Here is a 26,437-nt window from a genome sequence, read left to right as displayed (position 1 = left end):
CTGTCCTGATGTCTGTTTTGTCTGATATTAATAGAACCAATCCAGCTTTTTAATTTTTTTTTTTGGATTAGTGTTTGCGTGGTATGTCTATTTCCATTCCCTTTTCACTTACCTGAGTCGTTATGTTTGAAGTGAGTTTCTTGTAGACCGCATGTACTTAGGTCATCATGTAGAACCTAGTCTGAAAGTTTCTGTCTTATAATCGGCATGTTGTTGGTTCGCTTCATAATTGGTAAGTTTGGATTTACGTCTACCATTTTGCACATTTTTTTCCTGTTCGCTTCTTTTTTGTTCCTCTTCTTTCCTCTTTCCTGACTTCTTTCACTTTATCGGAGTATATTTTAGCATTTCATTTTATGTATTCTTTTGGTTCTGACTCCACCTCTTTGCATAATTTCTTTTTTAATGGTTGCTGTAGGGATTACTGAGTCTATCCTCAACTCTTCACACTTTAATTAGAATTAGTGTTTTACAACTTCAATTTGAATATAGGAATCTTGGGGCGCCTGGGTGGCTCAGTCGGTTGAGCATCCGACTTCGGCTCAGGTCATGATCTCGAGGTCTGTGGGTTCAAGCTCCATGTCGGGCTCTGTGCTGATAGCTCGGAGCCTGGAGCCTGCTTCAGATTCTGTGTCTCCCTCTCTCTCTCTGCCACTCTTCCACTCGTGCTCTGTCTCCCTCTCTCAAAAATAAATAAACACTAAAAATTTGTTTTAACTTTAAGGGGCTCCTGGGTGGCTCAGTCGGTTAAGCATCTGACTTCGGCTCAGGTCATGATCTCCCGGCTCTTGAGTTCAAGCCCCACGTCGGGCTCTGTGCTGACAGCTTGGAACCTGGAGCCTGCTTCGGATTCTGTGTCTCCCTCTCTCTCTGCCCCTCCCCCGCTCATGCTCTGTCTCTCTGTCTCTGTCCAAAATAAATAAACATTAAAAAAAAAAAAAGAAAAAGAAAAAAAAAAAGAAATTCAGTATTTGGTATCTGTCGGGAGAGGCTCTCCCGGGAACGAACCTCTTGAAATGCAGCACCATTTTTGAAGGTTTCTATGGAGCTTGACATTGTTATTCACCAAGACAGTGAGTAAAGAATTAATTGCTAGTTTTGCTGCAGTGGTTCAGCATGATTTCCTAAAAGGTGCAAGATAATTGATTGTCTTTTTCTCTGCAGCTGATTTCACCCCTTAATGGCGAACTATATCGTTTGCTGGATGATATGCTAATTGCTCATGTGATGACGGTGGTGGCAATGACAGATGATGATTACTTAACGCTTCACTGTCACTTAAGATCCCATCTGTTAATGAAATGGACTTGCGGGCAGGTACCCCATGACTGTTTAAGCAGCTGAGTCCAGAGACAAAGCAGAAAACTCACTGGGGACTGAGGAATTATCTTAGGTGAATGGTCAAGATGAGGTCCACATCGGCATGTCAACTGTATGTATCGGTTAGAGATTATTTTCAAGCGCACACGGCTGAAAAGTACACTCCGATGGCTCAGCCGAACGGACAGAGAGGATGGCAGTCCCATGACATCACCAAGGACCCAAGCTCCTTCTAACCTTAGGCTCTTCTCAGCCTACAGGATTTTCAGACAAGTTTATTTAGATGTAATTCACACATAGAAAAGAAATCACCTGTTTCAGAGTACAGGTCTATGAATTTTGGCAAACACGTAGAGTCACGTAACCACCATGGTGACAAGATAGAGAAGGTTCAACACCCCCCAGATTCCCCTCGTGCCCTTTCATAGTTAACATCTCTTTCCACGCCCACCACCGCTAATACCCACTGACCCGTGTTCTGCGTCTGTTTTGTCTTTCCGAGAACGCCGTGTAAATGAACTCCTACGGCTTGCAGACTTCTGGGTGGCTTGTTTTCACCGGGGATAATAAATTTGAGTTTGATGCTCTTGTGGGTATCAGTATGTTTCCCTTTTTAGAAAAGCTGTATAGTACTCTAATTTCTGGATATGCCATAGTCTACTGATCCATTCATTCACAGGGGAAGGACATCTGGGTTGCTTCTGCCGTTCGGAGATGATGAGGAAAGCTTCTGTGAACATGTGCATATGGGCTTTTGCGTGAACCTGTGCGTTTCATGTCTCAGGGAAGCACCTGCGAGTGTGATTGCTGGGTCGTATGGAGGGATAGATTTAGGTTTTTGTGAAACTGCAAAACCGTATTGCAAGGGGCTGAGCCATTCTTGACAGTAATGTAGCAGAGGGCCAGATGTTTTACCTCTGTTTCACCACCAGCACTTGGTCTTGGGGCTTTCCGCTCGTCTAATAGGGGCACAGCAGTATCTCCTGCTGGTTTTATTATTTTTTTTTATTTTTTAATTTTTATTTAAAAAAAATTTTTTTTAAACGTTTATTTATTTTTGAGACAGAGAGAGACAGAGCATGAACGGGGGAGGGTCACAGAGAGAGGGAGACACAGAATCTGAAACAGGCTCCAGGCTCTGAGCTGTCAGCACAGAGCCCGATGCGGGGCTCGAACTCACGGACTGCGAGATCATGACCTGAGCCGAAGTCGGATGCTTAACCGACCAAGCCACCCAGGCACCCCTCTCCTGCTGGTTTTAATTCACATTTCCATCCCAGGCTAAAGCTGTGGAGCACCTTGTCATGTGCTAATTTCCATCAATACATCTTTTTTGGTGAATTGTCTCCTCAAGATCCTTTACCCGATTTTTGTCGGGTTTTTGTCTTATTGAGGTTTGAGTGACTTTCATCAAGAGACACGTTTCGCAGATATTTTCTTTCAGTCTTTTGTTCATTTTCTTACCGCTGTCTCTTGAAGTGCTTAGGTTTTAACTCTGAGGAATGTCTCATTTTTTTCTCGTATGGTTTGTACTTTCTGTGTCTTTTCTAAGTAAGTCTTCGCCTCACTTGAGGCCACAGAGATTTCTCCCTATGTTTTCCTCTAGAAGATTTACACTTTAAAATTTTTTTTTTCAACGTTTCTTTATTTTTGGGACAGAGAGAGACAGAGCACGAATGGGGGAGGGGCAGAGAGAGAGGGAGACACAGAATCGGAAACAGGCTCCAGGCTCTGAGCCATCAGCCCAGAGCCCGACGCAGGGCTCGAACCCACGGACCGCGAGATCGTGACCTGGCCGAAGTCGGACGCTTAACCGACTGCGCCACCCAGGCGCCCCAAGATTTACACTTTTAGATTCTATGTTTGGGACTATGATTTTGTCATGGTGCGGGGGATGGGTCAAGTGTCTTTTTTTTTAATTTTAGTTTTAATTTTTTAAGATTTACATCCAAATTAGTTAGCATATAGTACAACAAGGATTTCAGGAGTAGATTCCTTCGTGCCCCTTACCCATTTAGCCCATCCCCCCCAACCCCTGCAGCAACCCTCAGTTTGTTCTCCATATTTATGAGTCTCTTCTGTTTTGTCCCCCTCCCTGTTTTTATATTGTTTTCGTTTCCCTTCCCTTATGTTCAGAGTGTCTTTTTTTCTTGCGTGTGGACATCCAGTTGCTCTGATCCGCGTGTTGAAAAGACTACCCTTTCTCTATCGTGATCCCTTGCACTTCTGTTGGAGCTCAACGGGCAGGGTAGGTGTGGGTCTATTTCTGCGTTCTCTCTTCTGTTTCGCCTGTACAGTCTTTCCGTTGGTTTCACACTCTGTCGATGACCGGCAGCTTTATAGACAGTCTTGACGTCAGTACAGAAGTGTTCAACTCTGTACGTATTTTTCAAAACAGTTTGATAGCTATTCCAGTTTCTTTGCCTCTCCGTGTACATTTTAGAATTAGTGTGTCGATTTCTATCAGAGATCCTCGTGGGATTTGAGTGGGATTATTTGGGGGAGGATTGACGCTCTACACGTACTCTGTCATCCAACCTGAGAATGCAGTACATCTTTCCAATTATGTAGGTGCTCTTTGCACCTATTTTGTTAGACTTATGCCTATTTCATTTGGGTGCTATTACAAATTACATTTTTCATATTTTAATTTCCAATCATTCATTCTCGCCTATCAAATTCAATAGATTTCTTATGTCGGAAGTATTTCTTGTGTGACCTTGGTAAACTCACTTGTTCAATCAGGTAGTTTATATACTATAAAGTATGTCCATTTAAATTGTACAATTCAGTGTTTTTTAATCAACAGAGTCACGTAATTATCACTATAATCTAATTGTAGGACATTTCATCACCTTAAACCCAGATTTCTTTCTTTCATTTGGATTTCTGTTTAATTCTATTATGATTAGAGAACATACTTTATATGCTTTTGATCATTCATATTTTTTGAGGTTCTCTTATGGATCAGAATATCGTTTATTTTGGCGAATGTTTTATGTGCGCTCGAAAAGGATTTCATTTCTCCGTTGTTGAGTGTTTTATAAACGTCATTAAGCCAATTAGGTTAAAAATGTTGGTCAGGTCTTCTGTATCCTTAGTGATTTTCCGTCTACTTATTTTCTTGATTACTGAGAAGAGTCTCTGAAAGCAGCTGTGGGCTGGTCTGTTTCTCCTTTCGATTATAGCTGGTTTTCTACTGTGTATTTTGCTGATTCTTCTGATAGATATATATGTGCTGTCGCTGAATTCATCCCATGGTCCTTCTACAATGATTGTCTTCACCCTGAAAATGAATAGCCCTTGTTCTGCAGTCTACTCTGATAACATGGCTATTCCAGTTTCCTTTTATTCGGCGTTTGCAAGATAGAGTTTTCCTGTCTCCTTTTACTTTTTAACCTAGCTAGGTGTTTATATTTAAAATGTGTTTCTTGGGGCGCCTGGGTGGCTCAGTCGGTTGAGCGTCCGACTTCAGCCAGGTCACGATCTCGCGGTCCGGGAGTTCGAGCCCCGCGTCGGGCTCTGGGCTGATGGCTCAGAGCCTGGAGCCTGTTTCCGATCCTGTGTCTCCCTCTCTCTCTGCCCCTCCCCCGTTCATGCTCTGTCTCTCTCTGTCCCAAAAATAAATAAACGTTGAAAAAAAAATAAATAAAAAAAAAATAAAATGTGTTTCTTGGGGCGCCTGGGGGCTCAGTCTGTTGAGTGTCCGACTCAGGTCATGACCCCAGGGTTGTGGGACTGAGCCCCACGTTGAGCTCTGCGCTGAGTGTGGAGCCTGTTTGGGATTCCCTTTCTCCCTCTGCCCTTGTCCCCTGCTCATGCGCGCTCTCTCTCTCTCTCTCTCTCTCTCTAAAATAAAAAAAATGTGTTTCTTAAAATGTGTTTCTTGTGGACAGTATATATTTGGGTCTTTATCCAGTCTGGGAATCTCTATTATTTGGGGTGTTCAGATCATCTAAATTCCACGCAATGATTGATGTGATTGGTATTAAATCTGCCATTCTTGCCAACTATTTTCTATTTGTTTTATCTGTTCTTTGTTCTTCTTTTATCCTTTTGTTGCTGCCTTCAACTTAATTCAGAATTTGTTAGGATTCCATTTATGCCTTATTACTAGCTTATTACTTGTACCTCTATAACCTTTTTTTCCATTGGTTGCCCTAAGGGTTATTAAGTGGCTTTTCAGTGGCTATCATAATATATATGTATTTAAAGCATCACACACTAGGGGCGCCTGGGTGGCTGCGTGGCTCAGTCGGTTGAGCGTCCGACTTCAGCTCAGGTCATGATCTTGCAGTCCGTGAGTTCGAGCCCCGCGTCGGGCTCTGTGCTGACAGCTCGGAGCCTGGAGCCTGCTTTGCATTCTGTGTCCCCCTCTCTCTCTGCCCCACCCCGCTCATGCTCTGTCTTTCTTTGTCTCAAAAATAAATAAAAACATTAAAAAAAAATCATCACATACTACACTCCATAATAGTATGCCGCTTCTGGTGTGGTATACACACCTCACAGCTGTATACTCCCACCTCCTCCCTCCCATCCTTTGTGATTTTTTCCTCCACGTTACTTTTACATATGCTACCAGCCCACAGCACATTCTACTCTTTTCCCATTAGATGATTTTCTTTTTGCAGCAATCAAAAATAAGTAAAAATATCTTTCCTAGTCACATCAGCTGTAACCATTTCTGGATATCTTCGTTTCTTCATGCAGATCCCTGTTTGTCTAAGGTCATGATATTCTGCCCAAAGAATTCTTTTATGTTTCTTGTATTACTGGTCTGCTGGCAATGGAGTCTCCCAGTTTGTGGTCAGCTGAAAAATGTTTATTTCTTTCATGTTTTTATTGACATATAACTGACGAACCATAAACTGCACTTTTTTTAAATGTAAAATTCAATGATTTTTATTGTTTATTTATTTTTGAGAGAGAGAGAGACAGAGAGAGAAAGCAGGGGAGGGGCACAGAGAGAAAGAGAGGGAGACACAGAATCCGAAGCAGGCTCCAGGCTCCGAGCTGTCAGCACAGAGCCCGACGCGGGGCTCGAACTCACGGACCGTGAGATCATAACCTGAGCCCAGTCCGACGCTTAACCGACTGAGCCACCAGACACCCCAGATCGTCACTTTTCTTGAACCCCACTAGTGAGCAGGGATTTGGGGAAGTTGCCCAGCTCAAAATCATGTCCCCCCCCGAAGAAGGGACATGAGCGTTGGCTTGCACGTGGCAGGGTGCAGGAGGAAAACGGAGCCCGCGTGGGTGTGAAGAATGCAGCGGAAGACTGGTGACGGGCTTGGAGAGGTCGGGCGCAGGCTGGCATGAGGGCCGGAGCCCAGGGAGCTATGCACGGAGGGGAACACGCACCCCCCTCAGGCCCTTCTCCGGGACCCGGCAGGCACTGGGGGAAAGACGGGAGGCGCCTCTCAGAGGGGCACATGTGCACAAGTGAGCGGCCGCCTCCGTGCCCGGGCAGGACGCCTGCCTCCACCCTTCTGCCCAGGAGACAAAGTCCCGACGTCTCTGGGGGAAGGACAGCCAATGCTGCACCCCTGGGGCATGGCGGGCAGGGGGAAGTCTCTGCAGCTGGAGAAGGACAGATCCCAGGAGCCCCCAGACATGGAAGCACGGGGCCCGGAAAACAGAACTGCTGCACCGCCCCCCCCCCCCCCCCCGATACCAGGCTAGCAAGCAGCAGCACCCTGGTTCTGGCAGAGGCCAGGGCTCAAGGAGACACGGTCTGATGTCCCGGCACACGAGGAAGGCCTGGAGCTGAGTTGGAGCGGGAACACGGAGACCCCCTCTGCCAAACTGAGGCCCAGCCCAGAGCAAGGCTGTGCCGCGGGGACCTGGCCAGTCATGCAGCGACGGTGACACGGCCCAGAGCCCAAACCCAGCTCCGCTCCGGACTAGAGGGACCTAACACATGCACACGTATGCATACACACCTACACGTGTGTGCACATGCACGCACATACGCACACGTGCACACACACATCCGTGTGCACACACCTATGCACGTATATACAAACTGTGACGTGCACAGTCATACGTGCACACAGTTGTGCACACACACGCACATGCATACCTATTGTGCAATGCACTCTTGCATGCGTGCGTGCAAACACGTGCACGTGAGCACCCACCCACACATACACATGCATATACATGCGTGTGGTGTGCACATAGATGCGTGCGTGCCTACGTACACAGATGTGCACACGCACGTGCGTGCATGACCACACACGCGCTAAGGGCTCAGCAGAAAATGCTACCAGCGTGAATACCAAGTGCCTCAGTCTCCATGGTGTCACGCATGACTCCCGGCATTCGTTCTAAAAGAAGGATGCACACGACAAGAAGGGAAAGCCGACCCCCCCCATCAGGAGACAGAGGATTTGATCTGGCTGCACCCACCACGCTCAGTGCTCCAGTGGAAAAGGAGGACACCCCTCAGGGGCGAATGAGAAACTTCTGCAGAGAGGTGGCAGTGGTGGGAAGGGATACATATTTCGAGCAGAAGTGGTGTCGCTGAAAACAGAAAGGGTCACAGAGCAAGCACCCTCCGAGCTCGTCAGGAGACGACGCGCAGGGGAAGGGCCGGTGAACATACCGTAGGCCCCTTACGCCTACCCAGGCTGGCGCACAAAGTGAATAATTAAAAAAAACAGGGCATGATAATCTAACACTTGTCTAACTGAAATTCCAGAAGTAGAGCGTGACAAGGAGACAAACAAACGTTCGAAGGGAAATGGCCAAGAATGTTCCGAAATAATTAAATACATTGTTACAGACCCAAGAAGTTCAGACAATCCCAAACAAGATGAATCCTTCACACCCCCCTGCCAAGGCACATGATCATCAAACTCCTAAAAATCAGATATAAAAGCAAACTCTTGGGGCGTTTGTGTGGCTCAGTGAGTTGAGCGTCTGACTTCGGCTCAGGTCATGATCTCGCGGTTCGTGAGTTCGAGCCCCAAGTCGGGTTCTGTGCTGACAGCTCGGAGCCCGGAGCCTGCTTCGGATTCTGTGTCTCCCTCTCTCTCTGCCCCTCCCCTGCTTGTGCTCTGTCTCTCTCAAAAATAAAAAAGCATTAAACATTTTTTAAAAAGGTGACCATTTTGTCGATTCGGGGCCTGCTCTTGTGGAGGGTGATGATCTTTCCAGCCTTCTACGTCCTAGGACAAAAAGCATGTGGTCTCCATTCCCGTGACAGCCCGAGAGCCACTGCCCTCCTACTTAGCACTTCCGCGCTCCAGCCAGAAAGAGGGGTCAAGGTCAAGAGCCTTCAGGAAGAGCAAAGATCCAAAGGGACTGGCCTTTCAAAGCGTTTCCTCAGAAGCCCGTGCCAGATGCTTCCATCCGTGTCTTGTCGTGTGTGGTCACATGGCCACCCTGGCTGGGAGGGAAGCCATCCTTTTTTCTGCCAACCTCCAAATCTCCCTTTATTTATTAAAATTTTTTAAAGTTTTTATTTTAATTCCAGTGTAGTTAACATACCGCGTTCTATTAGTTTCAGACGTATAACATAGTGATTCTACGGTTCCATGCATCATCCGGTGCTCATCCCAAGTGCATGCCTCAATCCCCATCACCTTTCCCCCCCCCCCCCCCCCGCTTCATCCCCTCCCCCGCCTGTGGTTCCCCCTCCCCTCCCCACCGACTCTGGTGACCATCAGTGTGTTCTCTGTGGTTAAGAGTCTGGTTCTTGGTTTGTCTCTCTCTCTCTCTCTCTCTTTTTTTTTTTTTTAACTTTTTAAATGTTTATTCATTTTTTGAGGGAGAGAGTGAGAGAGTGAGCGGGGGAAGGGGCAGAGAGAGAGACACACACAGAATCAAGAGCAGGCTCCAGGCCCTGAGCTGTCAGCGCAGAGCCCGACAGGGAGCTCGAACCCACGAACCACGACATCATGACCTGAGCCCAAGCTGGACGCTTAACAGGCTGAGCCACCCAGGCGCCCCACCCTGTCTCTCTCTTTTTTCCCTTTGCTCTTTTGTTTTTTGTCTTAAATTCCACATATGACTGAAATCCTATGGTATTTGTGTTTCTCTGACTTTTTTTGCTTAGCATTATACTCCCGAGCTGCATCCATGTCATTGTGAACGGCAAAATGTTGTTCTTTTTATGGCTGAGTAATATTCCAGTGCGTGTGTGTGTGTGTGTGTGTGTAATTTCTTCTTTATCAATTGGTCAGTCCATGGACACTTAGTTGTTTCCATAATCTGGCTATTGTAAATAATGCTGCAGTAAACACAGGGATGCTTGTATCCCTTTGGATTAGTATTTTTGTGTTCTTTGGGGAAATACCTAGCGGTGGAATTGCTGCGTCTCAGGTTAGCTCTATTTTTAACTTTCTGAGGAGCCCTCATGCTGTTCCCCAAGGGTCCGCACCAGTTTGCGTTCCCAACAGTGCCCGAGGGCCTCACCTCACCAGCACCTGTTGTTTCTTGGGTTGTTGATTTTAGCCGTCCGGACAGGAGTGGGGGACGGCGCGGGGTTTTGATCCGCGCCTCCTGGCGGTGGGTGCTGGTGAGCGTCTCCCCTGAGAGCGTTGCCGTCTGTGGGAGGCGATCCTTTTTAGTGGAGTTTCCTCTACCAAGTACCCTGGGGGTTCTGCATAGGCAGGAAGGAGGAGAGGAAGGGCAGTTCGCAGTATCTGCTGCACAGCCACCTGCTGGAACCAGTCCTCACCAACTAAGCAGTTTCTTTACCCCCACAAGTTCACACCTGTGCGTCCAGGCAGAGCCCTGTGCGAAGGTTCAGGGCCGTCACGACTCCAGATGCCCATGACCCATGGGACTGATGTACCTGCTGGGCGGTCTCATCCCTGGTTCTCTGCAAGCAAAGACGTCGGCGTGGGGGGTGGGGGCGGATAAGCAGGCAGGAGGGGAGGTCACAGGGGCGTCACGGGGTGGGTAAGCAGACAGGAGGGGAGGTCACAGGGGGGTTACAGGGGGGAGTAAGCAGGCAGGAGGGGAGGTGGGGGGGAGTAAGCAGGCAGGAGGGGATGTCATGGGGGGGTCACAGCGGGGAGTAAGCAGGCAGGAGGGGAGGTCAGAGTGGGGAGTAAGCAGGTAGGAGGGGGGTCCTGCGGGGGAGTAAGCACACAGGAGGGGAGGTCACAGGGGTGTCATGGGGTGGGTGAGCAGACAGGAGGGGAGGTGATGGGGTGGTCACAGGGGGGAGTAAGCAGGCAGGAGGGGAGGTCGGGGGTGGGGTGGGGGGAGTAAGCAGGCAGGAGGGGAGGTCGGGGGTGGGGTGGGGGGAGTAAGCAGGCAGGAGGGGAGGTGGGGGGGGAGTAAGCAGGCAGGAGGGGACGTCATGGGGGGAGTCAGCAGACAGGAGAGGAGGTCATGGGGTGGTCACAGGGGAGAGTAAGCAGGCGGGAGGGGAGGTCATGGGAGGGTCACAGGGGGGAGTAAGCAAGCAGGAGGGGCGGTCCAGGGAGGGGAGTAAGCAGGGGGGAGGGGAGGTCAGTTCAAGGTTCTTGAGCTGCCAGAGGGAAGGGGAGGGGCTGTTTACCCGCAGGCCCCGACTCTCTGGTCAGCGGTGCTCACTAAGCACCCCCAGTTCTGCGTGCCGATGCCTGTGGCCCGTGGGCCCCCCTAGATGTCCATCGGCTGAGTGGGAGAGGCCACGCCGGCCCCTGGAGAATGGCTGCCGGAAGGGAGGCGGTGTGGCCGGGGGAGGTGCCGTTCGGGGAGATGAGCATGGGCGTTAGGGCCTGTGGTCTCGGGGGGCCTGGGGGCTCGGTCGGTTGGGCGTCTGACTTCGGCTCAGGTCACGATCTTGCGGTCCGTGGGTTCGAGCCCCGCGTCGGGCTCTGTGCTGACGCCTCGGAGCCTGGAGCCTGCTTCGGATTCTGCGTCTCGCTCTCTCCCTGCCCCTGCCCCCCACCTCAAAAATAAACATTAAAAAAAAAAAAAAAAAAGAACCTGTGGCCCCAACAACCGCCAGGCGTCCCGAGTCTGGGCGGCTCCCGTGCTCCTCACGAGGTCCCAAGCTGTCCCCTGCGGGGCACAAGGACAGCGTCCACTCGGAACCTGCCACCCATGTGTAAGTCACCCAGTGACGTCGCCCCGTTCAGCCGGCTTCGTGCTTTGCTTCATCCCTGGAAACGCTTAGTGAATTTAGAGCCAAATGAGGATTTAGGGTCACTTTCTTTTTTTTTCCTTTTCAGCTTTGTTGAGGTATAATCAATAAATAAGATTGTTATATTTAAAGTGCCCGCGGTGTGATCATTTGATACACGCTATATAGATGATAGATATATGGAGGGGTTCCCACAAGGGAGTTAGTTAACACATCCCTCACCTCACACCTGGCTTCTTTGGTTATTTCTTTATGTATGTGTTTTTTGGGTTTTCCGAGTTTTTTGAGTTTTATTCTCTCAGCCAATTTCAGTTACACCACCTGGTGTTCTCAACGGCAGTCACCGCGTTACACATTAGGTCTTCAGACCTTGCTCATCTTGGTTTTTTTTTTTTTTAAGTTTATTTATTATTTATTTTGAGACAGAGAGAGAGAGAGAGAGAGAATCCGAAGCAGGCGTGGTGCTGTTAGCACAGAACCTAGCGTGGGGCTTGAACCCATGAACCGTGAGATCGTGACCTGAGCCCAAAGCAAGAGTCGGACGCTGAATCGACTGAGCCCCCCAGGTGCCCCAGACCTCACTCGTCTTGTGGCCTCCCCCCCCCCCCCCGCCAGCCCCTGCCAAGCCCATATTCTCTCATGTTCTACTAGTACAGCTGTTTAGATTCTGAATATAGTGATACTACAGTCCGTTTAAAACGCTTAAGTAACACCTACCTCAATACAAGCCTGGTGCACACTTCCCAAAGCACGACAGAGCTTTTCTCCTCTAAGTGAAACACACGTGCACACATTCAGAAGATACTGAATTTTGAGCACCTATCAAGCGGCCGAGACTCGGAGGCAACCGGCGTCCGTCAGGGGCGACTGGATACGGGAGATGTGGCGTTTCTACGCAACGCAGGGTGGCTCAGCCATGAGGAGGACGGTCCTGCCATCTGCGACCACGTGGGTGAAGCTGGGGGGCGCTGTGCTGAGTGAAATAAGTCAGAAAAGAGGCAGATGCCGTTTGATCTCACCCGTGGACTCAGAACAGAACAGAACAAAGCACCAGACTCACAGAGGTGGAGGTCAGGTGTGAGGTCACCCGAGGCAGAGGGTGCGGCGTGGAAGAAGGTGCCGAGAAGGTCCGGACGTGTCGCCGTGAGGTAAGGGCCGGAGACCCACGCTCAGCGCGCTGACCGCCGCCCTGTTCTTATGGGAACATCGTGGGGAGCGGATCCCAAGGGTTCTCAGGACAAGGAAGAAAACATTGATTCTCTGTCTTTTCTTTATTTTGAGAGAGAGAGAGAGAGAGAGAGAGACAGCGCAAGCGGGGATGGGGCAGAGACAGAGGGAGAGAGAAAGTCTTAAGCAGTCTCCACACTGAGGGCGGAGCCCGACGCAGGGCTCGATCTCACAACCCTAGGATCATGACCTGAGCCGAAATCAAGAGCCGGGCGCTCGACCGACTGAGTCCCCCAGGCGCCCCTCTTGTCCTTTTTCCTGCGCGTCTCTGTGAGACAGATGGTGACTGAATTGTGGTCATTGTTTCACGGTATATGTGAGTCAAAGCGGCACGCTGTGCGCCCGGAACTCACACCACGTGGCACGTCAGTGATGATGGCTCGGTAGAACCGGGGGACGGTACTGAGCCCTGTTCTCAGGCTGAGGATACGGACCCAACAAGACAGAAGAACGTCCCCGCTCCCGGGGGGCTTGTGTCTCGGTGGGGAGAGACGGGGCAATGCGGTGGGGACAGAAGACAGAAGGGGGCGGAGGCAGGGAGGGTTTCGGGGAGGGAGCCTCGGGGCCAGGCCGCTGTTTGGGGATGGCCTGAGGGAGGTGAGCACAGGCACTCACAGAGATGCGCCCCGGCCCGAATCTGCACACCCCGGAAACGCCGCCCTCATTGAGAGCAGGCTCGTCTCCACAGGGGAAGGACACGTGGGAGGGGCAGGCGATGTGAGTTAGCACAAGCTGTGCTCTGGGGTTCAGATCAAAAGCCAGTCCGCGGGTGAGTGTAGATGCCTGGGGCGGGGGGGGGCGGGCCGCTTAATTTGCTTCCTGTCCAGTTTTCATTCCCACGGTCGCGGTGGGTGCCTCCGTGATCTGATGCCACGTCCACGGTTAAAACAGGAAGGTGCTGGCTTTGTTCGGCCGGGGAGACGGGAGAGGTCGCCCAGAAAGGAGAACCCTTGGGAAGACTTTAGGAAGTGCTGGGAATCAGGACGTTATTCCATTTGTAGTCAGGGCTCGGGGCACAGTACAATTTTCTGACATTTGCTGGGTGTTCTTGCCTACTTTATAATAATAATCACAGCCAGCGGTTATTGAGTGACACTTTTTCCTTGCAAAACATGGTGAGCATTTACGGAGCGCTACGTGTTTCCTTCACACGGCATCAGGAGCCTTGCACGCATCGCCTCCTGTCTCATTACAACCCTGGAGGGGGAGGGGCCGCCGCCTCCATCGCAGAGACAGGGACTCTGCAACACAGAGAGGTTCAGTGACTTGCCTAAGAACGCACAGCCGGCAGGCGCCGAGACGGCCCACGGCGGGAAGCACTGGTCAAGTCACCAGCAAATTACAGCGGAGACTAATCGTCTGCGTGTGAGCGCGGATTTGGGGTAGATTGGGTAAACTTCTGGTCTTGAGCAGGTCGAGGCGCAGGACGGGTGAGGGTCTGCCTCTGTTGCCGCACGGAGAACACGATCCGTGGGGGACGGCGTAGGTCCGCCGCGTGCCCTGTAAACGACCCCGTGCCTTTCCCGCGCCTCTGAAAGGGTTAAGGAGAAAACCGTGGTCGCGCTTATCTGGGGGCACGCGGGTGTGGTTGATTTCCTCTTTCCATCCTCGTATCGCCTCCTTCCTTCGGGCAGACAGGGCTCAGCTCGACGCAGGGCTTACGGCTCGCGGTCCGTTTTCCGTTTATGAACGTTTGCTCTGCTTTTGAGGGCGCTGGCAGGCAGCACCCGGTCGCCGCGGACACGCGTGCCTGTCCGGTCGGCCGGCTGTTCTCGACGGACTGGTGTTAGGACCCAGGAAGGACGCAGCAGCCAGGGGTATAAATAGAGAAGCAGAACGAAGTTTGAGGAGAGAGCCTGACATCATTCCCTCTCCACCCAGAGCTGGGGCCGGACGGGGCGTCAGCCTGAGTCAGAGCGGGAGCTGGGCAGCGGGGCGGGCGGGAGCCCGGGGACGACCTTCGGAGCCGTCCAGCTCCGCCCGCGTCAAGGTGAGGGACGAGGGTCCGAGGGTCCGACTGCCAGCCTGGCTGCAGACAGACAAAGACTCCGGAAAGGAAAGCAAACACGGACGGCCCCGCGGGGCTCTGTGAGCTGCGGCCAGTTGGGGACCGTCCTGGAAGGGCGCCGATCGCTGAGAACGCTCAGGTTTGGGGACGAGGAGGAAAACACCCGCCGGCTCTCCAGGACGGCTGCGTTTCACACGCTAAAGAGAACCAGATTTCTTGCTTTCCGGACCCTGTGAAAATGTCCCTTTCCCAGGGAAGTGAAAGTTAGGGAGCACACGTTGTCACGGACGCTCAGGAATTGCACTCGGATCGCCTTTCAGCCTCCGAGAAGCCATGAGGAAGCTGCTGTGTCTGTGCTGGGGGCACCCCTGGCTGCTGCTGTTTTATTGCGATTTTCAGGTAACGTCTCTGGGCGGCTCTCTGGGCGCCTGGATTAGCCCCCTCTGCCAGAGGCTGTCCCGGACGTCTCACGGTGTGATCTTTGTGTGCAGGTGCGGGGAGTCTACTCCAGGTCAGTGGCCCATCCAGGTAAGGGGACGCTCTCCCTCCCTGCTCACCGCCGTCCGCTGGCCCCCGGGCGCCGAGGTCCCCACGCACTTCGGCTGCGCGTCTCCGTGGCCAGCGGAGGGCGGCCCTTCCGCGGGCCCCCCGTCCCCGGCCGGCTGCCCTGCCCTCCGTCTCCTGGCGCCCTCTCTGTCGCCGGCCGCGGTGGCCGCCCAGAGGCCTCTGGCCCGTGGTCGTTGCCATCTTATGATGGAGTCTTGGCTGCCGCCCTAACTTGTGCCGTGTATCTTCATGCAGACTCCCCGGGGCCGGCAGGGCTCTGTCCTTTCTGTCACCGTCCCAGCTGGGGCTCACTGTGCTTGGGCCGCGGTGCGTCCTCGGTCTGCAAGCTGACCGAGGTGTGGTCCCTGGGTGGTGCGGTCGCGTGGCAGGTGCAGGCCCGTGCAAGGCGGGGGCCTGGCGAGCGGCAGGAACCCCGGCGGCCGCCTGCGCGTGGTCGAGGGGAGCCCGTCGAGGTCCCCGAGACCTTGCTCGAGAGCCGTGTGAACAACGCCTGACCCACTGGTGAGCCCCCCTCCGACTCGGAGCTGAGGGGGGGCCGCCTGGCTCCTACCAGCCACTGTCACCAGCAGCGCGGCCCCTACGGACACCGCTGGCATCCCCGCGCGGCTGCAGCGTCTCCCTCGCGGGTGATGCAGCCAGGCTGGTGTCCGCCTGGGCCTCCTGTGTCCGCGGACGGGGTGCCGCCATTTCTCTTGCACCCAAACGTCCAAGTTCACTCTTCCGTTGGAAAAGGTGTGAAGGCCGTGAATTTCCCCGTGCTCCCCTTCCCCCACCAGAACGCTCACGGAAGGAAAACGGGGCTCTGTGGCTCGGGCATCTCAGTGGAGGGCGCGCGTGTCCGCCCCGAGGCTCTCCCCTCGCCCCCTTCCCACTGGGGTTCCTGCTGGTTCTCCGGACGTGACGGGAGGTGCGGCGGTGGGAGAGGAAGCCGGGGGGAAGTTTCCAGATTGAGTCTTGGCCACGTCACGTCCATGCATGGATCCACACGCGTGCACGTGTCCAGGCCCATCCACATGCGTCCACACCTGTGCACACCCCCCCCCCCACCTGCCCACACCCATGCCTGTGCACACACATGCACACGCGTGCACCTGGACCCTTGACCCTCCCCTGCAAGGAGGGTTTGAATCAGTCTCTGCTCCACACGGAGACAGGGTCCCTCTCATGCCCTAACTCCGGGCGGAACCGACCTGGTTCTCCAGCTAGTGCCACAGAGAGATGACGGGTGTGCAGACGAGGGGACGCTGCAGAGCAGGGCGGTGACCACGCAAGCCCGCGTGCGGAGCCAAGGTGCTCGGCCATCTCACCGACGTCCACGCCCACGGCTTCCCTTCTTGTCTCACCTCCCGCGTCTCGGGGTCTCTCCTGCTCTGCTCGCCCCTTCTTTGCAAGAATCACACGGGGGTTTGCTTGTGGACGAAACCCTGTTGCTTGTGCTGTCTTCCTCGCCTCGTCCCCCCTTCTTCCTGTGTCTGTCTGCCTGCCTCTGTCTCTGTCTGTCCTTCCCTGTCTCTGTCTCTCTCTCTCTGTGTCTCTGTCTCTTTGTATGTCTCTCACTCTCTCGGTCTCTCTCCACGTATCTGTGTCTCTGTTCCTCTTTCTCTCTCTGTATCTCTCTCTCTGTCTCTGTATGTCTGTCACTGTGTCTGCCTCTTTCTCCACGTATCTATGTCTCTGTCCCTCTTTCTGTGTGTCTGTCTCTATCTCTCTGGCTCTGTTTCTGTGTCTGTCTCTCTTTTTCCGTGTCTGTGTCTATCTCTCTCCGTCTCTCGGTGTCTCTGTCTCTCTCCCTACATCCCGTGCTCGGCTCAACCCTGTTTTCCTGCAGAAAAGCCTGGCCCCAGCTGGCTGTGCGGCGCCTTCGCCGGGAGGCCCCCCCCCGCTCCTGCTTCTGGGCCCAGGCCTGCAGGGTCCCGGGAGCAGCCCCAGAGGGAAAACCCGTCCCCTGCACCTCTCAAGGGCGTCCACTCACTCAGGACACAGAACACAGGCCCGAGCCTGTTCCTGGAGGGCAAACCTTTGCAAACAACCTAAATCTCCACCCCTACGGGAACAGCTGTGTCAATTGTAGCATTTTCTTCTCCGGAAGTCTGAGCAGGAATGTAAAAATCTTGGATGTGAACCTTGTGCGGTGCTCAGAAGGGTCCTCTGAGGCGGCCTCTCTGCCCTCCTGCGGACGGACACCCAGAGAGAGCGGGTGGTGTGGCCGAGGTCTGCAGGGCTAAGAAGGCCGCGGTGACCTCAGGAACTCACTGCGGGGCCAACATGTAAGGAGACTATTTGGGGACGACAGGAGCGTGGTGGGTGCAGGGCGGGAGGTGTGCACAGGACTTTAGGTGAGTCTCCGGGAGGGTCCCCAGCCTGCCCGGAGCCTGGTCTTCTGAGGCCCGGCCTGTTTGCACCACAGACCACACCAGACTTTTCTTTTTCTTTTATTTATTTATTCAAAAAAACTTTTTGATGTTTATTTATTTTTGAGATAGAGAGAGACAGAGAGACAGAGCGTGAGCAGGGGAGGGGCAGAGAGAGACAGAGACAGAATCCGAAGCAGGTTTCAGGCTCCAAGCTGTCAGCACAGAGCCCGACGTGGGGCTCGAACTCACGGACTGTGAGATCACGACCTGAGCCGAAGTCGGACGCTCAACCGACCTAGCCACCCAGGCGCCCCCAGACTTTTCTTTTTACGGTCTAAGCAGGGCTAGTGAGCCCTCCCTGTCTTGTGGGGACCTAGCACACTGCCTCGCATGCAGTAGGCACCCTCTGTGCTGTCGGTCATGAGAGAGCCGAGTCAGCGAAGACAGCTGCTGCCAGATTTCAGCTCCCAGGTGCGCGGTCATCTGCCCTGGGTGCCCGCACCCGCCCAGGCAGCTCCCCATCTCTACCGTGTCCGTAGGTGTTCGGCTGTGTAAATAACCGAAAGGCAACTTGCAATCATTTTGAGCCTTCGTATTTGTGTCTATCTGTGGCCGCAGACTGTCATTTTGGAGAAATGACAGCGTGCTGTCATTGAACGGAACCCGGAGGCTGTCCAGCCCACGTCCCCATTTACAGTTGGCGACGGCGAGGCCCAGAGAGGGGAAACCGGGCCCCCCGCCTCTGAAATTTTTCCTCTGGCCACCGAGTCCTCGCTGGCTCACGAGTCCTTCCTGGCCGAGGACAGTGCTAAGAAGCGTGATGGTTGACGAGTCTAACTCCATCCATGGCACCAGCCAAGAAATGGCAGGGCATTTAGGCAACATTTACCAGCGTGCCTTTTACAGATAACTTTTGTAATGAGGAAAAGGGACCTTAAAAATCTCCCATATCCCGAATTTCCTGGCCCTGGGGACACAGAGCGGCTGGTTCCCGCCCAGCTCTGGAGGCCGGTACCTTACCTCACCGGCCCTATTTAGAGGTCTGGGAAGCCAGAGCAGATAATTATAGTGATTATAATTCCCTGGAGTTACGTACTAGGTTTTATTTTTTTTTTTTCTGTGCAAATCAATAGTTTGTTCCCTTTATATATTTTTTATTGAGGCATCATTGACATATAATATTATCTTAGTTTAGCCATACAACATAATGACCCGATACCTGTATATATTTTAAAAGAGTCCCTGCAATATGTTGAGTTAATGTGTGTCACCATCACGGTGTCATGTGGCTGCAAGGGACAGTCAGAATCGCTAGGTCACAGCAGAAACTATCATTCATCTTCCTGGTGCAAAAAAGGTGTTTATGATGGAATTAAAAAAATAATGTTTGTAACCTATTGAGTAAATGGAAATTTGACAAATAGAGATGGGGGGGTATATATGTTTTCGTAATTACATATATATATATACATATATATATATGTAATATATATATTACATATATAATATATATAATATAATATAATATATAATACATATATATATTCTTTCTATGTTTATCCATTCGTTTATTCATTATTGCATTTCGTCATCCATTCTGCCTATATAGTTCTTAAAAAGTTATTTGCTAAGATTACAATTTTGGGGAGGATCCAAATGCAAAAATCTGGATTACACAGACACACAGGCACGCACACCCTGTTTTAGCCGTGAGAACGTGGTCCACGTAGAACACGGTGTCTGTACGCGAGACTCAGACACAGGAGACAGACAACAAACAAAAATACTCGAGTAATAGTAAGTTCCATAGGCAAAGCAATAAGGAGCCGGAGGGCGGCCGTCGGGGGCCCCAGTGGGACTCCGGGCGGGTACTTGCCCGCACAGCTTTGAGGGATTGGGGCTTCTGCTCACCAACGCCAAGAACAAGTCCTGGGGCAGGGCTAGGCGTTCGGCACCTGGGAGAGAAACTGAAGAGGAAGAATGAAAGGTTCTCTCTCTCTCTCTCTCTCTTTCTCTCTCTCTCTCTTATTTAGGGCCGGGGCGTGTCAGAAGTCCCATAATGAGCCACCATATCCCTGGACTTGCTGTCGTGTCTAACCGGACACACAGTTTTAATGAGGTTCATCTGGTGGAAAGCAGGTGCTCGTGTAACTCGGAGATTTCAGCCCCAGAGTGTCTTATTCCCAAAAGAATGAGATTTTCTTGTTTTGATGACACTCTTAGTGCTGTGGGTTGTTTGCGCCCCAGGGTGTGAAGGGGAACCTTCCTGTTGAATTCAGTTCTTGGGTTCGTCTTCTCAGCACCATGCAATGTTTTTTTTTTTTTTTCTTTTTTTTTCAACGTTTATTTATTTTTGGGACAGAGAGAGACAGAGCATGAACGGGGGAGGGGCAGAGAGAGAGGGAGACACAGAATCGGAAACAGGCTCCAGGCTCCGAGCCATCAGCCCAGAGCCCGACGCGGGGCTCGAACTCACGGACCGCGAGATCGTGACCTGGCTGAAGTCGGACGCTTAACCGACTGCGCCACCCAGGCGCCCCACCATGCAATGTTTTAATTAAGATAACCACTTTAAAAAAATTTAATTTTCTTTTTTTCTTTAAAGTTTATTAATCTGAGAGGGAGAGAGAGAGTGGGGAGGGAGAGAGAATCCCAAGCAGGCTCCACGCTGTCAACTGTCCGCTCCAACCCACGAACCGTGAGATCACAACCTGAGCTGAAATCAAGAGTTGGACGCCCCCGACTGAGCCCGCCCCCAGGCTCCCCAAAATAACCACCTTAATTGCTAGTATTAAAATTTGGGGAGATTTCCAAAAAGATCTGTGAAATCTGGGTTTCTAACCTCCCCCTAAGAGTTCGCAGACCTCCCGCCCCGGAGCGGCTCTCGTCCTCGGGACACACGGTTCCCAGTGGGCCGCAGCCCTCCCTCCCTCCCGAGACCCGCAGCCGACACCTGTTTCCGGCACCTGTTGCGGAATTAGGCAGCCCGCCGGGTGGGTGACCCTCGGGCCCCCTCGCACATGACAGCTCGCAAACCCTCCAGCGCGGACTTCCCAGTCTTCTGGTTATAAGACGCCGGGGGCGACGACGCAGTGGGGCTTTGCCCTCGTCTGAAGCACGGCGACGGAGGACAGCAGGCCCTCTGCGGACCCCAAGCCCCCTTCTCCCACGGCCTCTTGCTAGCTTAGGGGGTCTTTCTGTGTGAACAAGACCACCGTCGCTTCACTCCGTCAGCCCCTCTGCCCAGAGCGGATGGTGGCCGTTTGTACACGGGGATGCCAGGGAAGGATCTGTCATCCATGGGGTTTATGTTCCGAAGACGTGGGTTGTGAAGAATCCGTCGCACCTGCCCTTTGCGCTATGGCCGTGGTTTCCTTTTCTGGTCCTCCCCCGCCCCGACCCACCCCAGATGAATTGACTAACAAACCAACGATGTTTCCCTTCTCCAAAATGAATATCCTACGTTTTGGGGTGGGGGGAGCTTGGCAGAAACAGAAATGGGTAGTTTTGACTTTTGTATTTCTGAGCCTCCATATTGCATTGTTAGAGTCGAGCCGTTGCCAGGGGACGTGGGCGGAAGCCACAGGTCTCCGAATTTTGGAAGCTTTTGAAGGAATACACGTCCCAACATTTGACTAGAACAGAAATAAAAAGGAACAGAAATCTCCCTCTTACATCTCACACCCAGTGTTCCTCATTTTCCTCGCCCCTAAAATACTGCTATCAGTTTCTAAGGGTACCCATAGTATCCACGCAAAATCTCTCTCTCTCTCTCTCTCTGTCTCTCCTTCCCTCCCTCCTTGCTGGTGGGACAGCTGGGTTTTCCACAAATAGTTGATAGTATCACATTTTTCTCTCATGTTGATTTTTTTTTTTTTTTTTTTTTTAGCAGTATAGCTTGAGGAACATTTCCCATCGACACATGTGTCCCAGCCTGGTCACTTCTCCTAGTGACACCCTTGTCTATTACGTAGATGTTCCATACAGATTACAGCCCTTCTGCTGATGAGCATGAAGCCTCTTCCCACGCTTTTGAGATATATATATGTCTGCAAGAAATGTCCTCGTACATAGCTCTTTGATCCCATGTGTGAATCTGTCTCTAGAGTAAACTCCTAGGAGCAGAATTACTAGATCAAAGTGCACTTAAGATTTCTATAGCTATTGCCGTATTGCTCTCCGGAACGGCTGTAACTTCCACCAAAAGCACAGTGAACTTGCTGACTTAGTACATCTAATGGTCTGTTTGTCAGTCAGCCGGGTGGGCTGGGACAGGGTGGCTCACTGTCGTTTTAACATGCCTCTAAAAATTATGAGCGACATCTTTTCATATATTTAAAATAATTTGCATTTCCTTTCCTTTGAACTGCCTGTTTATGTCCATTGTCCCAGTGTTCTGTTGGCTTAAATTTTCTTAATAGTAAGCATTGTAATGAATGCAATGCATTTCATACAGTTCTTTAAAAAGACATCGGTACATTTTTGTCCTGTGTATTACATAAACATCATTCTCCTGTTCAATTTAGCTTGATTTATTTTTACATATGGAAATTAAAAAAAAATTTAATGTTTGTTATTTTTGAGAGAGAGAGCATGAGCAGGGGAGGGGCAGAGAGAGGGAGACACAGAATCCGAAGCAGGCTCCAGGCTCTGAGCTGTCAGCACAGAGCCCGACGCGGGGCTCGAACTCACGAACCGTGAGATCATGACCTGAGCCCAAGTCGGACGTCCAATCGACTGAACCACCCAGGCGCCCCTTACATAGGGAAATTTTAAAAATTCACATAATCAAATTCATTACCTGGTTGTCTCAGAAGTTTTCATTTTTTTTTTTTTTTAATAATTACGTTTATAGTTTGATCCTTCTGGAGACTGAGATGGTAAGGAGTGAGTTGGGGATCTTGAGTTTTTTTGTAGGTGGCTAACTGGCTGTAAAACCTTCTGTTGAGTATTCCTCTTCTGGTTTAAAATAGCACTTTTATCATAAACTAAGGGTTCACCTGTGCTTGGGGATATTTATGGGTCGTTTCCATGGAACTTGCTATTCACGTGCGGTTGCCAAATTCTCTTTAGAACTGTGCCTTTACAACAGGTCCTAACTGTGTGCGAGCGCTGGCCCCCCACCGTCCTTCGCTGCCCCGCCCCTGGCAGGTTTTGCTGGTTATTTTGGCTTGTTTGGTTTTCTAGAGAAGCCCCATAATGAGATTTCTCTCACACAGAATCTCTCAGCATGTTTACAACAGATTTCCTCATATTTATGTATTAATTAGAGGGTTGGTTGATAGTTTTATGATTTTGAGTTTTCTTTTCCGCAAATAGGTTGAATTCTTTGTTTATTCAAGCGTTCTTGTACATCCCTTGGTATTATTTTATTGTTTTCTTTGTGAGAATTTTGTACAATTCTTACTCTTTTGGACCTCACGTCTTCTTTCTGTCGGCTGCATTTACAAATGAGAACTTTTCTCCCGCCTCGTGTTAGCATTAGCGTTGGAACACAGGGACGCTATTTATCGATTCTCTTCGCTTGTCACGTCCGTATAAACCTCCCTACTCAGATCTTACCTTATGTGTAAGACTGTTTCACTTACCAAATTCTCTTCTTATTCGTAATGGCGTTTCGTTTTTTCGTGAACAGTCACACCTCATTTGAAAATAAGGATCGTGTTATCTCCTCTTTAAAAATAGTTTTACGATGAATAACGCAAAGACTCCTTTATTCATTTTTCTTGTCTATGGTCTGGCAGACACTTGGAGCAGATGACTGTTATTTGGTCCTCTGGACCATCCTTTCCCCTTCTGGGAACTAACCACAGAGAGCTGGTCCAGGAGCAGATTGGAGCCAGGTGAGGGGCTGGGTCCCTGGGGGTGCACCACCCCCCCCCCCCGCCTTCGCAGGGACTGTTACCCAGACCCCACCAGGGAGCCGGGATAGAAGCAAATAAATGAAGTCGTTCACGTGGCATTAAGTGGGATGAGCAGGCAGGCACAATCTTGTCTGCACAAAATCATGTCCACTCAAAGTACAAGGGTCACAAAGGAAATTCCGAAGTGGTTAATTGTTACTATGAGGGAAGCAGGATGAGAAGAGAAAGAACTGGGATCCGTCTCAGGGAGACTGGGAGGGAGCATCGCACGCCAAACCAGCCGGCCGGGCGACGCTGCGGAAGCACCGACCCCTCGTCTCCACAAATAGGCTAATGATCCAATTACCTTGCCTTCGTTGTTACGATGAACTGAGGAGGTGTTTGTCGAGAGCCTTACATGATGTCGACAATGTTGCTGTTGGTGTCCTCCTCTTTTTAAATCGTTTTAACCTGATTGCTTTCTCTCGCCTGGTTGCGTCAGCTAGGTATCACAAAACAATATAAAACAATAGTGGGATAACGGCCATTCTTGTCTTTCTCCTGACTGCCTAATGGACACGCTCCTTGTGGGGCCCCACTAAGCCTGGTGGCTCTTACTCCCTTCGGTTCAGAGGTGTCTGCTCTTTTGTATTTATCACGCTTTCTCATGTCGAGGAAATGTTCACCAATTTCTGTATATGTATATTTAATGTTGATTTATTTTTGAGAGAGAGAACGAGAGACAGCATGAGCAGGGGAGGGGCAGAGAGAGAGGGAGACACAGAAGCAGAAGCAGGCTCCAGGCTCTGAGCTGTCAGCACAGAGCCCGACGCGGGGCTCGAACCCACGAACTGTGAGATCATGACCTGAACTGAAGTCGGACGCTTAACTGACTGAGCCACCCAGGAGCCGATTTCTGTATTTTAAGAGTTCTTTTATTTTTTTTATTGTTTATTTTTTTTACATTTATTTATTTTTGAGAGACAGAGTGAGACAAAGTGAGAGTGGGGGAAGGGCAGAGAGAGAAGGAGACACAGAATACGAAGCAGGCTCCAGGCTCTGAGCCGTCAGCGCAGAGCCCGATGCGGGGCTTGAACCCACGAACCGTGAGACCATGACCTGAGCCGAGGTCGGATGCTCAACCGACTGAGCCACCCAGGCACCCCTTAAGACTTCTTTTTAAAACCAGGAGTGTGTTGAATGTACGCAAATGCCTTTTTAATGAATCCCATAGTCCCCGTGATACAGTTCCTCTTCCCTCCGTTCATGACATAGAAGGAAAGCATTTCTTGCCTCCTAATGATGATTTAACATCTTTATTCTTTTCTTCCCCCAAGGGTTTGAGGTCTTGGCTTCTGCTTCCCATTATTGGCCGCTGGAAACTGTGGACGGGATCCACGAACTTCAAGACACGACTGGAGGTAGACGCGGGTGGTGAGGGTACCTGAGGCCGCAGGGACGGGGGGGGGTGCTCCAGGTAGGGCCATCGGGGGAGGCAGACAAGGACAGCTTCCGCTGGGAGGCCAGGCCAGTGGCGATGAACACACGTTGTGGAGATCCCCCCCAATCATCGTTAACCCAAAGTACTTTACTAGAACTTTTATATATTGTTGTCATTGAAGGACAGAGCTTAAGGTTCAAACTCTTATTAACGTGTGTGTGTTTTCCCCAGTAACCATAAAACAAAAGCCGTGGTTGGAAGTTCGAAGCTGCACATGGTGCATCAATCACACGTAGGGGTCTAGATGTGTATTTTCTAGACAAAACTGGCCTCATCTGCGTGCCTGCCAAAACAGGGGTCCATTTGAGCTGAGTGCTGGGACTAACACGTGTGTTCGTGGGGTCACCGTTTCACTCACGGAGGTACCCCCATCTGCCCATCAGCTTCCGCACATGTCACCAGCAGCTCCCTCGAGCAGACCGAACGTCACTTAAGATGCTCCCGTGGTCTCTGAGTCCATGGAAAATGAAGTCTCTATCTGACTCAATTCAGACATTTGCTGTAAGGAGAAACCCCAGATGTGTCCGAGCTCTTTATTCTGTTCCAGCAAGAAACTTCTTCCCAGGAGAAGTTTTGAGTGGCTTGGATTTTTACATTAGAATTTTTATTTCCTTATTGTTCTTGATTATGTCAAACGGCTGATGTGTACGGCAGGGGGTTTACTGGGCAACCAGTCTAGCACATGCCCGCACGTTGCTGATTATTGCACTTTCCAGACCCGCACACTGGCATTTTCCTGATCCCCTGACTTAACGTGCTGCCATAAATTGCCACCAAAGATTCTAAAATGTTTCCCTTACATTTGCAAATTGAGAGGCGTTCTAGCTGGAGCCTGGGCGGGTCCTCCGGGGGTGGAAGGACCCACCTGTGCAAGACTGCCTCTGGGCACCCAGCTGAGAACGCACCGCTGCTCTGCGTTCTTTCCAAACAGTCTGCGCTGCAGGGATAAGTCCCTGGGAAGTCATTATATGAGCAGCTCAGGTTAAGATAAACTGCACTCCACCCCCACCCCATCATTATCTCATTTTATTTCTCAGGCCCTTTATTTCAAAGCCTGTGAAAGGTGGAAATTCACTGTTGACATAATTCATCGTCTAGGTCGCAGAGACCAACATTTTAGCAGTTATTTCAAATGATAACTATATCTCTCTCCTAATGTCTCAACACACCTCATTGTTGTGACCAAATCAGTAACTTTGGGCATCTTGAACTCCTTCACCGGCGAGGAATTCTCACCAAGCAGTGCGATCATGGAGACACAATTACGCTGGGGCCAGGGTGTTAATTTCCCTGAGATTTTGTGTGTTCCTGTTTGCCCCGAACAGCCGGACGGTGACGTCTTGCCGATGCTTCCCCCGACCGTTCTTCACGTCACGATGCTCTGCGGTCTCGTTTCAACGTGATCACAGGCTTCTTAAGAAACAGGGGGAAACAGGATCCGTCAGCACATTTTGCTGCCGGGGACGGCCGAGTGGCTTCGGAAGCCGTCTGGTGGTCACGCTGCTCGTATCTGTCGCTGAACCCTCTGTT

At 51.0% G+C, this 26,437-nt stretch overlaps 1 protein-coding gene across 4 annotated transcripts in view; it reads left to right on the top strand.

Moving 5' to 3' along the window:
* Nucleotides 1-13,537: 13,537 nt before the first annotated feature.
* ADGRD1 (adhesion G protein-coupled receptor D1) overlaps nt 13,538-26,437 on the top strand; it is a 126,510-nt gene continuing 113,610 nt past the window's right edge. For 2 of the 4 annotated variants that reach the window (XM_045459387.1, XM_045459388.1), the window contains exons 1-2: nt 13,538-13,749; nt 24,744-24,827. Coding sequence is in view for 2 of the 4 variants with exons in the window: in XM_045459385.1 (XP_045315341.1) it covers nt 14,976-15,041; nt 15,134-15,170; nt 24,744-24,827 (187 nt within the window). In the remaining 2 variants the exon portion in view is untranslated. Of the gene's footprint in view, nt 13,750-14,280; nt 15,042-15,133; nt 15,171-24,743; nt 24,828-26,437 lie in introns of those variants that run through there. The other 2 variants (XM_045459385.1, XM_045459386.1) reach the window with 2 other exon arrangements.

Source organism: Leopardus geoffroyi, chromosome D3 (genome assembly GCF_018350155.1).
Source record: "Leopardus geoffroyi isolate Oge1 chromosome D3, O.geoffroyi_Oge1_pat1.0, whole genome shotgun sequence".
Taxonomy (NCBI): Eukaryota; Metazoa; Chordata; class Mammalia; order Carnivora; family Felidae; genus Leopardus; species Leopardus geoffroyi.
The sequence above is the reverse complement of the archived record's forward strand: the minus strand, read 5'-3'. Positions and strand labels throughout refer to the sequence as shown.